The 14,298-nt window shown below is 41.9% G+C and overlaps 2 protein-coding genes across 3 annotated transcripts in view; both read left to right on the forward strand.

Annotated features, from left to right (window-relative positions):
- DDAH1 (dimethylarginine dimethylaminohydrolase 1) overlaps positions 1 to 4,527 on the forward strand; it is a 49,442-nt gene extending 44,915 nt beyond the window's left edge. For both annotated transcript variants that reach the window (XM_015870178.3, XM_085511462.1), the window contains exon 6: positions 132 to 4,527. In XM_015870178.3, coding sequence (XP_015725664.1) covers positions 132 to 248 — 117 coding nt within the window. In that variant the 3' untranslated portion in view covers positions 249 to 4,527. The remainder of the gene's footprint in view (positions 1 to 131) is intronic.
- Positions 4,528 to 7,111: 2,584 nt separating this feature from the next.
- On the forward strand, positions 7,112 to 14,178 carry BCL10 (BCL10 immune signaling adaptor). The gene is made up of 3 exons (XM_015870181.3): positions 7,112 to 7,242; positions 10,767 to 11,055; positions 12,129 to 14,178. Exons 1-3 carry the CDS (start codon positions 7,165 to 7,167, stop codon positions 12,494 to 12,496), a joined length of 735 nt encoding a protein of 244 aa, XP_015725667.2. The 5' UTR covers positions 7,112 to 7,164; the 3' UTR covers positions 12,497 to 14,178.
- The last annotated feature ends 120 nt before the right edge of the window (positions 14,179 to 14,298 follow it).

Below are 14,298 nucleotides of genomic sequence, written 5' to 3' on the forward strand. Positions count from 1 at the left end.
GTTAGCCTGAATTACAGTGAGAAATGTGGCACCCACTGATCAATCCGTGCCTACTCCAGATACTCAGGGAAAAGGGAAACGAATGAGGTGTCAACAGTAATAATTTCTGTGCCTTTTCCTTTCCTAAACAGGTTTTTGAAAAACTGAAGGACCACATGCTGATCCCAATAGCCAACACAGAACTGGAGAAAGTAGATGGGGCACTCACCTGTTGCTCTGTGCTTATTAACAAAACTTCAGAATTATGAGTTTACAGCGTCCCTCCCTTGTAACTGGCAATAATGTTACACACAAGGTAGACGAATCTGTATCCACACTTTTATTGTTTTTATTGACAATCTACTGTACCACTGTGCTACTAACCCTTGTTTACAAATTTTTTGCTTTGTGTATTTTTATTATGTCCTTGCAGATGGTATTTCAGGTGGATGTATTCTCTCATTGAGGGGCACATAACTCTGAAGTGTGTTAGTCCCGTGGGCTGGCAGAAGACAATTATAATGGCTAACTCCTAACTTTAGCAATCTAACTTACCTGTGTGAAATTTTTAAGAAGACCAACTAATTCTCAACACTTCAAGCACCTCTGTTGTCTTTGCACTGCTCCCTTCTCCTGTCTTTTTTCTTTCTCTTTCTTGTTCTACGCTTTTTATTTCTTCAGTCCTTCACCCCTGTTTTCTTTTCACTTTTAGTGATGCAAGGTGTCAGTGGGGATGGAAAAAATTCAGGGGACTCATGAACTTGGTATCTCCTGTTGTAGGGAAGCTGGAACAGTGGGCAGTAGTCTACACTCTCTGTCTCAGCCATATCACATAGCTGCTGCTGGGCATTGTTAGTTTCAGATGCAAGGTAGTGGCTTTGGGAAAAGCCTCCTCTGACAGGAGCATTTAAAGGCAGTATCTGCCTGGGAAACTTGGATGACATGAAATCACAGTGCAGCCACACAGGACATCTCCTGCAAGTTCAGGTCACGTTTTGCTGCTAATGTTGTCTCTTACACTTTGGTGAGAAGAGGAGTTTTCTTTAAAGGCCGGGTCCTGGGGAACGCTTGGATCACAAAAATGAATAACTCAGATGCTTTCAGTAAAGTTGAAGCTCTAAAAAATAATTAAAAAATTGTGGGCTTTAAAAATTATTATTCTTTGTTTGTTTTTCTTTTCTTCTTCTTTTCTTTTTTTTTCTTTTAAATTTGTCCCTCCTTTCTGTTGTTGTTTCCTCTTTTGAAGGCCACTTACTAGCAAAACTCAAAAGGAAAGGACGATAGAATGAGCTGAAGGACAGTTATTCCTGAATTATGCTCATGAATAAGGGAAGCTATTGTTTCCTGAAAGATTGGCATGTGTAATTTGCCCTTGGGGTGGTTTCCCTTGGAACAATGACCATCTTAATTTTTAATTGCATGAATATTTACTGTGGTATTCAGTTAAAACAAATATATTTTTTGTAGCAAATTCCACAACATGTTTACCCACTGAGTCATACTTTTTTTCACCACAGTGAAGCAGAGCATACCCCATTGTATTCACATGCTTCTTGTTAAATCATTTGTAAACTACGGATGGAGAAATTCCCAAACAGAGGCAGCAGTGGGAACTCTCCAGAGGCTGACGAACAGTCAGAACATGTTATCGACTTCCTAGGCACCTCCTCCACCTTTCCTGAACCACTTGTGGCATGGCGCTAAGGTACAGTCGGAAGTGAGTGGGGGGTCAGTCTGCAGCACAGCAAATAAGCACTAACCAAGCTCGTATTTCAGTATTCTTTGGAAACCTGCGTGCTTTTCCACACAGTCATAAGGGAGGAAACACAAGTACGTATATCCGTAGGTACTCCACAGTGCATCTCTCACCTCACTTAGCAGTAATGTGGAGCAAACATCCTGGCAGCCACCAGGATATTTGTCGCATTGTCTGCATGCTGCAGTGACAAGAGGCATCATGAGAGAGGACAAGGGCGAGCAAATGAAATGATTCTATGGCTGTGTGCTTTCCCAGAGGATCCTCCCAAGGTTTTCCTTTTGGCTGCTCCATTCCCACACACCGTCATTTCAACCTGACCCACATGCTCAAGCTCTAAGGATGTAAACATTGCAGTGGGAAAGCTTTCTCTCCTTCCCTTGGTGCTTTTTAAGTATTTGATAATGTATCTTGCATTTTAAAATGACTTGATATTCAGCAGAGATTTTGTGCCAAAAAGTAACACTGCAGTATTTAACTGTGATGATTTAAGGCAAGCTTTACCCTTATAAACATTCATATCTGTGGGTGCTGTCATATGAAGCCTGCATAACCCCCGTAACCTGCCCTGTCTGTACTCCTGGGCCTGGTTACACCTCATTCCCATCCCTCTGCCTTCCTTCATCATCTTACTCGGGAGTGGGAGCTGTCCTGTGCCACCACTGGGCCATGGAGTCTCCATTCCATTTATGCCTCAAAATTTCTGTTGTGTTTTTTCTCCCGACTCTCTTCCTCAGACTATGGTTTCTAGTTTGTGGCATGATGAATGCTTTTTTCTTTCAACCACAAGGCAAACTTTCCTCCAGCTGCCTTAGTTCTCCTACTTCAGTTGTTTTTTTCTGCCTCCTTGTTGTTCACTCCATAACAGACTGTCCTAAATTTGTTCCCGTCTTGTGTAGGTGCCGGGTGGGAGAAGAAACGGAGGGGTCTGCTTTTACTTTGAGCTGGAAAGATGAGTGTCAGTATATGTAGGGAGTGACAAGGAGGACTCCTCTCTAGGACAAAATACGGCAGACATTGCTCATAGCTTATGTCTCTGAGTGCAACAGAACGGGAGATAGTGGATTTCCTTGATTTCCCTGTGGCATGGAGAGGTGAGACTGGTTTTTCACCTGTTGCCAGTTAGATTTCCCTGCCTTCAAGGCTGCATTTTGGTATATGGAAAGAGCAGGGGAGTGGTTGAGGGGTTTGAATTCCCTCTGGTGATGATTTCAAATTGTATATAAATTTTCTGACTTTAGGGGCAGGATTTGGTTGCTCTAAATCACACGTGCTTTGTCTCTGTCATATAGGCTCACAACATAAGTTGTAAATTAAATCTTAGTCTGATGCCAAAAGTTACCTAAGATGGTTAGTGGAATTGCCCTTACCTCTCTGCTTTTTGCATTGTGCTTTATTATGTCATTATAATAAAGCAAAACCACTTAATGCACTTCAGTTTGTGCATTTGCAGTATGGTACTAAGAACTAAAATCATGCCAAATGCTTCTTCTTGCTGTTTGTTACTTTTTCTGTTGTCCACACAAAGAATTTATTTGCAAGGACATTCCTGGTGCAAGACATGCGTATTTAATGGGTATCCTGTGCATCCTGTCACTGGGACATTTCTCAGATGTCAGATGTAAGTCATCATCCTTGATTATATAAATAATGAAATGAAATCCCAGACCAAAAAAATAAAAAGAGGAGATGAGACACTGAGCTGCCCACAGAAAACATTAGATGACATGATAACTGTCAGGCTGCATGACATAGCAGGTCAGCAAAGATCTTGTGGTTAATAGCTCAGCAGTGGGGTTTGAATTTACTCATCAGAGGTTTTTCTTATTTTGAGCTAGCAGTTTAGCTTAGATCAGATGAAAGAGCTAGAATATGTATTAAAGGTCTGTAATCAATATTATCTTTACTGTGAGTGCAGGAAGAGCTGTGATATGTGGGTTTCTCTCTTCAAAATGTGAATACAGTATCTCTCTCTGCAATGAAAATGTGGATGTGTGCTGTACTTGTACGATAATCTCACATCCTTCCATTTCTGTCGTTTCCATACTAATGCACTCCTTTTTGGTCTTAAATGGCTGTCACTGTATCAAGCTGTTCTCTGATTTTTGGGTCAATTCCAGAGGTTGTCGGTGCAGAGGTGACAGGTAGCACCAAGCTGAGTTTTTAAAATAAACATTCTGCGAAATGAAGAACAACGAATCTGCTTTTACTGTTTGTTCACAGTAAATTGGAGATAAAATATGGGAAAAAACAGTTTCTGATTTCACTCAGCTTCTTGAACATTATATTAATCAAGACCGAGCCGAGTTACTTCAACAGAAAATACCAACTTTCACGTGGAACCATTTGGAGAAAATAATTTACTATTTAAGACTCTCTGTTTTTGTTTTTATCAATAAGGAAACTGAAAAGATAAGACCGCTTAAAGAATGGTATTTGTCAAGTGATTGTGAACAAAGTATAATTGGACCTCATGTATTTTCAGAGAAGGTTTAACTGGATGTATGATGTAACTTGTATAGAGCTGCATGTGAATTGTTAGTCACTGTTTTATGTTGTATTGTTCTGCAGTGCACAAATATGACTACTAAACACAGAAGTGTTGCATTTCATTAAACTTAAAATCTTGTTGCAGTGCATAGTTTCCCACTTTCTGTGCCAAAAACATCAACACATTCCATCATTTGTTCTAATAGAGATTTGCACTTTTTTTTTCCCTCTTTTTTGACTCCTGCGGTTTCAACGCTATATACCCCCATCACAATGGAATAAAGTGTCGATTGTACTGTGAACCGTGTAGTTTTTGCCTCTTGCTCTGAAACTGCAAGCACAACTTAATACTGTTTCATGCCATCTTTTTATTAGGAAGCTTGCTACATGCCTAGGAAAAAGCCAGTAATAAACAGGAGTATTAAAAACTTTACATGGGTTAGAAGGAAACCTGGCTCTTATTAAGAAATCATTTTAGACTCACACTTCATACAGGTAGAGGTATTGGCCAAGTGTTCTAGATACAGTGGTTGTAATGAATGTGGTTTGTTTCTCTGTCATGCATGTATTTGCTGCAAGTTACAACAGTTAAAATGACAAAAGTTGAGTGGCATGTTTAAATTCTTAGTGTAGCACTTGTGTCTTTCACCCCCACAAGATGTCAAGAGAGTTGACTGCATTTCGAATGTTGCGTAACAGTAATATGGCTGATGGCTGCACATTTTATATCCAAGTATTTCTTCTCGTGTGCTACAAACGATGCAGGTGGGGCCAATCTCTGCACGGTCCCCTGCGCTTTAATTACATTACGCTGTGATATCCGGAGTAATGGTAGCAGGAGATAATGAATGACTCCAGGCCTGGGCGCAGTGAGCATTAAATGCTTGTAGGCCTTCACTGCCACCTGGTGGCAACACGAGCTTCAATTGTTCGAGGCCTCAGTGTTGTTACTTCTGCTCTTTAAAGAAATCCAGCTTAAAATGATAGTACTGGGGAAAAGAATTGCAGTTATATAGTTTGTCTAGGAATATGACATTAAACAGACCAGAGCTGAATATTCTTGTTGAAGATCGAAGAACAAGTAGAGATGTAGTTAGAGCTCATCTAAATACAGTCTTTGTACTAATTTACCTACACAGGTTAAATAGTTTATATGACATTATAGGTTTACATTACTATTTATAAGTCAGTGCTAGCTCTGCTGTGGATACATTCTGCTTGGTGCAATTACTTCACATAGTAAACTACATCATTTAGATGCATCTTTGTGTATCTGTATACAGGAGAGAGCTGGTACCAGATTTCTCGGATTTGTTTCTGAATGCCAATAATTTAAAATAGTATGAAAGCTGTACAACTCCCATCTGCCACATCAACAAGCACCTCATAAAATACTTAAACCTTGAAATGCAAAATATGATGGTTATTTTAAAAGAAATGCCTTTTGAGAAATTTAGCTGTTGAATATCGTGTCAGTGAATCAAGTCTTCCTGAACTGGGTTTGTGAATGATTCAAGTACAGCCTGACAGAAGAAAAAGAAGTCAGTCAGTCTCCTGCACCTTGAACCACAGACATCCTCATATTCTCAGCTACCTCACACCAAATCCACAAGGCATAGGCAGATTGCTGTGGGTTTGTTGTTTGAAAGCTGTGGTTGTTAGCTCCAGAAATCCATTCAGTTTGGTCAAGGCCCCCCGATCTGTGTCTTTGACTGAACCTAAGTCTTTCCCAATGCCTGGAAGCTTTCTTCCTCCACCCTTGGGCAGCACTGCTGTGGAACATGAAGCACCCAGGGAGAGGCCCTGCTCTGCAGTGAGGCTGCCTGGGGAGAGGCAGATCAGTGCGGGCAGAAGGGGAGGAATCAGCAGCCAGCCATGGTGCTGCAGAGCCCAGTGGCCTCCTCTCACAAACCAATAGTGCTACAGTGCTTGCAGGGGCCCCTGTGTGAGCACTTAGAACAGTGCGACGTTGTAAGCAGTATCTGAAACTTTTCTGACTTGAAAATGTCTTCTAAACGTGCGTATGTACATGAATATATAAACCAGTGCAGTGTCTGAAATCTTCCCACCTCCCTTCAATAAAAGAGCTCTCTATTTCTCTCCTCATTGAGACTCATGTATCAGTATTGAACTGATGCTAACCTCCTGAAATGAGCATCATACTGAGAACAGTCTCGTTCCGGCTGCTGGGCTCTTAATTCCAGTTTTATTGGCAGTAAATCTGCTCAAATCTATTCTATTACTGAGTTTTCTGCCCACAGTTACTTCCTTCCAGCTTGCCCCATGCTGGCCACTGTGGTGCACAGATCCAGAATCCCAGATCCAGAATCCCAGCTCTTCAGGTGCTGCATGGCTTTGAACTGCACCTCTAACTGAGTGGGGTTATTAATATCTGAACTCCAGGGTGCGCAGCAGCTATTTTTGTCAGAACTGTTGTACAGACATCCAAGGTCTTCAGCAGAATTCCATCTGAAGAGGAGCTGGAAGACGTTCGGTTAATGACCAAGTGTGGGAGTGGGGAGCTGGGGGACACCTGCCTCAGCTCAGCAGTGCCACAGCACCTTGCGGGCAGCTCCAGACGATCTCAAAGCACACGTTTGTCCTGTCTGGGGCTGCAATTTTAACACCCAGCTCTACGGACATCAGAACAGCGGGTATTGCTGTACTTTTAAAGCGTTCTGGGCGGGATGTTTGCTATGCAACGTGCTTATGAATAAGCCAGCGGAACAAAGCAGGTTTCCCAGTCAGCACCTGGAGCATGACCCGCTGTGACACTGAGGGACACGGAGCTCACGGGCTGAGGGTTGAACCAGCCCCGGCACAACCCACCCGGTGGGCGGGTCGGCCGCGTGCCTTCCTCGTGGCCCGGCGGGCGGGGCGCAGCTCGGAAGTGGTACCGGGGGCGGCTTCCGCAGCGGTTCGTTCGGAGCGGTTCCGCCATGGACGGCTCCGGCCCGGCCTCGAGCGCTGTCGGGCGGCCGTTGACGGAAGACGAGATGGCCGACGTGAAGAAGGAGGCGAGTGCCGGGCCGGACGGCGGGCGGGGGTCGGTGCGGTGGGAGGTGGAAGCGCCGTTAGAGCGGACGGGGGGCGCCTCGCAGCGCGGAGTTCCCCGGCGGGCAGCAGGGCGGAATGGGGCGGAATGAATGGGGCGGAGCAGCCTCCAGACACGCGGAACTTCCCAGGGCCGGGCTCTTCCCCAGAGCCCCGCCGCCCTCCGCCCGTCTTAGGGTAGAGTAGAAGTGCGGGTAGTTAAGGGGGTATAGGCAGGTGGTTGCAAGAAAAGGACAGAGTTTAGCTTAGTTTCTTAACAGTTTTATGTGCACAGCTTTTCCTTTAAATGCTGTGTCATAGGTTGTGAGGCGTGTTTTTCGAGTTGCTGCTTGCTTCTGTGGAGCCTCCAAGTGCAATAGGCAGCATCCGGTTGATGCAGCAACAACACAAAAGATGAAGGCAGGACCTACTTACATATCACGTCATGCATACAGGCTCGTTTAAATTGATCTGTGTTAGTGACTGAGTTCACGGTTCCCAGCAGTCCATCAGTATCCCTTCAGCCTCTAATCTTGCATCCCATATAGTAATTGGAGGACTTGATGGAAGGCTGATATGTAGTAAGAGAGAACTTCAATTTTAGCATCAAAATGCAATACAGTAAATCTGACTCTAGAGACTCTCCTATCAGGGAGGTTCATTGCTGCTTTGTTATGTGCTCGCTTGGTTGCTCCGAAGTTGTTCGGGTACCTCTGATCAGGCACACTCATGTGAGCTGTGGACCAGGCCAGGTGCTGGTCTTTCTTCATGCAGGCAGCACAGCGATGCTCAGAGCTTGCAGGGCAGGCGTGTGTGAGCATAACAAAAGAAACAGCTGCTTGTCCAGCTCTCAACTAGATTAAGTGGCTCACAGGGCAGTTAGGATATCAGAACAGATCCAGCTTAACTGTTGTGAGGGCACAGCTGTAATAAAATTTAAACTAACATTTAAATTTTTAGCCAGGCTCCTGATACATTCTCCCTACCATTTTGTCACATCAAAGAAGACTTAAAGCAACTGCCCAGACTGTCACAGGAGTCTTACACCCTTTTCTGCACAATGAGCTGTGAGATAGAAAAGTTGCACCATCAGAAATCCCACATGTGTTATATGACAGTGCACCTCAGAAGGCTCTTACAGAGATCTAGGGTAGACTTGTTTAAAGGAGAAATTACAAAGGGTGGAATCTAATGTTGGAGATCTGGGAAGAAGGCAGTGAGACATGCAAGAACACTGATATAGGAACGGGTTTTTAAAGCTCCTGTTCTTCTGTGTTGACTCTTTCTGTTCCTTACAAACTGCTCACCTGTGTGGACAGTCGGGAAAATTCAGAACTGATGCACATTGTGTAGTGTAAGGCATGGTACAGGAAGGTGTTAGTCAAAACACAGTACTCTTCTTTTGAGTAACAACTTGCTTTATACTTCTAATATTGAAGATTTTACTGACTCTCGTGTCTCAGAGTTTGTTGATCAATCCCTCATGGTGGTAGGAAGTGGTACGAGAAGTGGAAAAAATCAGTGTTGCAGGCAGTATTTGTAGCACAGCTTGCTGCAGTTGGATACTTGAGGCGTGTTGCAGAGCAGGTGGATACAGCAGTGCTGCCCTTCTCTGTTCTTACCAAGTCAGTTAGGCCAGTGCCCTGTCCAGCACAGGAAGCTGGATCAAGTCATCATCCAGTTGTGGAACTGGATCCTCTCACTACCAGGCTCAGAAAACAAGTAGGGACAGCTACAGCTGCTGCCTGCCCGGAGCCTGAAGGAGCCACCTGTCTCCGGCCACACTGTTATGCTCTGGTTTCACATTGAATTCAGTCTGACTATGGCAGTTTGCTCCAAAAACCTTCCCTGCTCATCAGTGCACAAGTAAAGCAAAGAGTCTATTTCACGTTGTTTTCATATAATGTAATCTCAACAAGCTGGAGGAGGTTTTCTTCAGGAAAAAGCCATGATTGTTTCTTTCACCACTTGTATGTCAAGCTTTTTTTCCCCACTTCTAGCTCTCAAGTTGCTTTTTCTTTGAATTAAATGAGGAAAATTTGATGGAAGGAGGTTTTCTTTCACACTGGCAACTTTCAGCTAGCGGATCTGGCTTGTGTATTTCTTTACAGTGAAAACTGTTGGCAAGGGAAACTGCCAGTTCTGTAGTATTATGTAAAATGAAAGCCTGTTTTTCAAGCAAAAAGGTATCATTTGTGACTCATCTTCATAGAGTAGTGGATTGGTTCTTGAAATCAGAGTTGGGAACGAGGCGTTAGTTCTGTTTTGAAGTTAACGTACTGATTAAAATAAGAGGAATATAATCTCTATTTTGAAGGTGCTTGTGGTTGTGTGAACCCTATGAGCAAGGTAAACAAAGGTTGCTTTATGTTCTGCTACGTGTGTGAATAAATTCTTCCTTATAAGAGAAGGCACGTGATCTTCCAAAGGGGAATTCAAAATAGTAACATTGGTCCTGTCAATTACCTTTGAAATAAATTGGTATTTGTGTTGTCATTGAATATGGTAACAAAAGATTGTTCCTGGGGAACCATGCTCTGTGTTTGGTGGGACTCCATATGAGATGTTACGGTGCCCAAAGGTTCTTAGTGGCACTGCAGTTCTGTGCTCAGAGGAGGGCTCTGCTTCACCTTGCCCAGTAGCAACTGGCTGCCTGCTGGGCTTCTTAGGCATTGGGTGCAATCCCCTCCCAGGGGTAGACTTGCATCTTTTTTCCTCCCTTCTCTTCTCTTTGCTGGTTATAGAAATGAGTTAAGCAATAGTTGACACTTGTTAGCTGAAGTTATGCTGTAGGGGGTAGTGCCTTTTTGCTTTGGCCAGTCATTAGAGTTGTGCTCGTTCCCATGGATTGGTACCACATGTCAGGGCTGTGCAGGTTGCTCTGGGTGTTTCGTATAAAGCCTTAAGCCGACAGAAAGCAGATGGATACAGGCAAAAAGCAGCCAGTCAGTCTGTTCAAAGTAGGTACGTCTGTTGAAGGAGGGGCATTTATTGTGGATACCAGTAATCTGCAGGTGAACCTGTGTGCCCAAGTTGTCTAATGCAACTTTTAAACAGTAAGTATATTCATCCTGTTGCTCTGAGACTGCATTTACTCAACCTACAGAGAACACTGATAATAGCAATGTTACTGCTGTGTCTCTTGGATACAAATGGTGTAGAGATGTAACAATGTAGACAAAATGAGTGGTTGCTATTGTGTTTCATTGGTCTAATTGTTTTCATTTTGTTTAGCGACAGTTCTGGAATGTGATAAACACAGATGTAGTGAAGTATTTTTAGTGTTTGCCTCCATTGGTTAACATGCATTAAAACTTCTTAGGCCATCAAGAATGCTTTAGGAAAACTTCTTTTTTCCTTTTAAAATAGATGCATGGAGAAAATTCTCTGCTGAATAACATGGTGGCATCTTTAAACTGTTCTATTAACCTGTAAATCACAGAGATTTTCAGTGTAGCTTCTAAATAAATTGAAAGATTGACTAATGTCAGTTGGTTTTGTTTTTCAGGCTTTAGAGAGGATGCGGCCTTACTTGTGTGACAAAATTATAGCTGAGAGACACTTTGATTACCTGCGTTCAAAGAAAATACTCACTAGAGAAGACACAGAAGAGATCTCTTCTCGATCTTCTAGTAGGAAAAAAACTGGGAAGTTATTGGACTACTTAGCAGAGAATCCAAAGGGACTGGATGCTTTGGTGGAATCCATCAGGCGAGAAAGAACACAAAACTTTCTGTTACAAAAGATAACTGACATAGTGTTGAAAGTCAAAAATGAAAAACTTGAAGCTCTCAAAGGTGAGAAGTTTATAATAATGTACTGTAAGGTAGAAGTTTCACTTTGAGGAGCTGTGAAACAAAAGTCCCACAGTTGTGTGTTCCTTATTACAGATTATTTCATTATTTTCAGTTTAAAATCCTGGGTGTATATATTGCTAGCTTTACTTCTTTATTATCTGAATGTGCAGTAAATAAAAAATCAGAAAACAAACTCAGGAAACAACTGTGTTATGTGTTGTTCTAATGAATAAGTTTGTTTCACGCTTCAGTTTTACTTTCCACAAGGTTCTAATTCAGAACTCAGAATAGGTGTTTATCTTCCATCTTGCATTTCTGTTCAAGCTACTTGCTGCACTGGCAGGATGCTTTGGTTTTGTTCAACTTTGCATCTTAGCAGAAGATAAGTCTGCAAACACAATACGAGGGGGAATTCTCCTTCTTGCCTCCCATCTCAGAACTTAAAATTAGACTGTTAATCTGTTGCTTCGTATAGTCAGAAGTTTTGTTGACACAGAAAACAGAAAAGAAGTACATACAGAAAAGTAGCTGTATGTACTCACATTTGAAGGCAGAAAAAGAAAGTATGAAGCTTCTAAACCAAAACCCTTACTTCCTCTTCCACACCCATAAATAAATAAGAAGGAAGAAAGTATATTTTTAACTCCAGAGATGAAAGACCTGAATTTTTGTCTGGCTTTCAGTGTAGCAGTTGTCAAATGCAGTCTACTTTGAAGTAGAACCGTGCAGCTGAAGCTTTTCAAAAGCTGGTTTGAAGAATGTAGTGAGAATATTCTATCCAAAGGTAGGTCAGAGGGCTGGAGTGACTTGCTAGAGCAGAGCTTCAATTACAGTGCACCATTATTAACTAGTAGCTGATACAGGGGAAAACTTTCATATGGTTGACTAGATGATCTGCTTGTATTTTCCAATTTGATGTGACTACTGGAATGTCACAGGTAAGATGAGGAGGACAGTCTGCTAAAAGTACACCCAGATGATCTTTAATGACAGTTTTACCAGTGCTAACTCAGAGCACAACTTAAAGGATGCATCCTAATGTAACTGATTTTATTCTCTTCTCTTTGTTCCAGGTCTAAGTTGCAGCACTTGTATGACCTCACTGTATGGGGGAACAAATAATCTTTCTAGATCATATTCTGATGAATCCAATTTTTTTGATAAAACGAAAGACAAAGAATCTACTCAGATGCACAATCCAGAAGAAGATTATAGCACTGCTGCGTTTATGTCTGCTGTCTCTCTTCATTCAATGAATCTACCTGTTGCAGAAATGGGGAGTGCTGAGAGTGCAATTTTGTCAGTCACCCTTCCAGGCCCTGGAGACCCTGGTGCACCCCCTCTCCCTCCAGAGCTCCAGTCAGAACAGCAGGAACCATGTACCAGTTCCAGTGACAATTGCTTTTTGCCTTTAAGATCACGTTCTCTTCATCCACAGTGAACTTAGTGACATCTGTCTGTTCATCCAGAGGCTACTGAAACTGAGTTTCAGTCTTTTAAGGATTAAAAAAAAAAAAAAAAAAGTTTTCAGGCAGTTAATCTGGGTAATCAGAGGAAACAATTGATGCTATTTGATGTTTTTAAAGAGTCTGGGTTTTTTTTTTTTTTTGTTTTTTGTTTTTAAATGACTCTGGCTGCTTGATTTTGTTTTTCCTAAAGAGTTTGGTTGTTTGGTTTTTTTTTTTAATTATGGTCCTACACCAGCAAAAGTTGGGTATTTTTTGTTCTGCTTTTTTGTTGTTGTTGTTTGCTTTGTTTTTAAACCAATATATTTAAGATACAGCATTTAGTTGCAGGTACTTAAGCTGCAGCTACAGAATAGTAGTAACAAATGCAGTTTTCTTCATGTTTCTGTGGTGAGTGAAAAAGCAAGGGGGTGGTTAAGGAAAGCATTGAGTGTTGGAAAGTAACATGCTGAACTAAAAGCTTAAGCTCACATGCAGAAAAGCTTAAATTCATGTGCTAAATTAATGTGTCCTCCATATTTCTGTGTAATTTGCAAAAAACTATTTTCGTCTGGGGAAAAAAAAACAAACTAAAAAGATCTGACTAAATCTGTAGCTATGCTTATTCGCAAGACGGCTCTTAATTTTCTGAATTTCCTTTGTCCTGCCAGTAAATTCAAAGGTGTTCAATATCAAGGTGATTTTGAGCTAGCAAGTTTACACCCAAAAGCCCTGGCATGTTATTATTGTATACAATTTAGAAATTTGTGATTTGAGATGCACTTTAAATACAAATTCTCATTAATTTTTAAAAAGGAAAGTAAACCACTGTAAACTCATGTGGGCTGTTGGGAAGTGTTATTGTATAATGCTGTTAAGGACTGAGGCGTGCATGTTTTGTCCCACTGGGCAAGTGCAGGTGTCTTGTGGCAAGAAAGTGTCCTTAACTGAGAGATTCTTGGAAGTGTTGCACTTAAGATACCTGCGCTTCAACACAGACACGTTTACGTTTTGATTTGTTTAGAACTGAAGGCATTTAAACTCTTTGATCATGGGAAGGTTCTCGTATTTCTTAACACGATATAATGCAATATTCCTCTCTCACTCTGTTTTAACCGTTTTAAAATTACTAGGCAAAGACAAACTCTTCCTTGGAAATGTGTAGTTGTGTCCTGTAATGCTGCACTACAAAGTGATGCTTTCAGTATATCAAAAGATAAGTTTTGTGTCTCTGGCTTTAAATTCTTTCGGTTTTCATACAGCTGTGTAATTCCATTCAAGACAAAAGCCAGGTAATATACCTGAGTTGTGTTCTCCTTTTGTATCCATTTGGTTGCTGTCTACCACTTGAAGAGTCACATATGTGCTCTCAAACTTTTTTTTCCTTCTCATTATTTTCACTTCCTTGGAAGCTTAGACTTGGGTTCCTGTAAATGGGGAGAGGGCTTTAGCAAACAGTGGAAACTGTCTTGCAGTTGTACATCAGAACACACAGCGTGTGCTGCCTGCAGTGCTGCGCAGTGAGCAGCAGGCCTGCCCGTGTGGGGAGTGCTCCTGCAAGGGAGCCTCTTAACCTGAGACTTTAAATGAATGTATTATCTTGTTAATGTTTATAATGGGCATTTTTTAAATGAAATATTTTTAGCACAACTTCTTGAATAAATTCTTTTGTATATTTGCTTGTTTTCCTGTTGGCCTTTATTAAAATCGTAGGTTCTAAGAGGATCTCGGGGTAGCTGGTGCCAGTAGCTGGGTGGGTGGTTTTGGTTTTGTATGCGTGAGAGGCTTTTGTTCTCTT

This window comes from Coturnix japonica, chromosome 11 (genome assembly GCF_054131305.1).
Source record: "Coturnix japonica strain WE chromosome 11, WE-NBRP24, whole genome shotgun sequence".
In the NCBI taxonomy this organism is placed as follows: domain Eukaryota; kingdom Metazoa; phylum Chordata; class Aves; order Galliformes; family Phasianidae; genus Coturnix; species Coturnix japonica.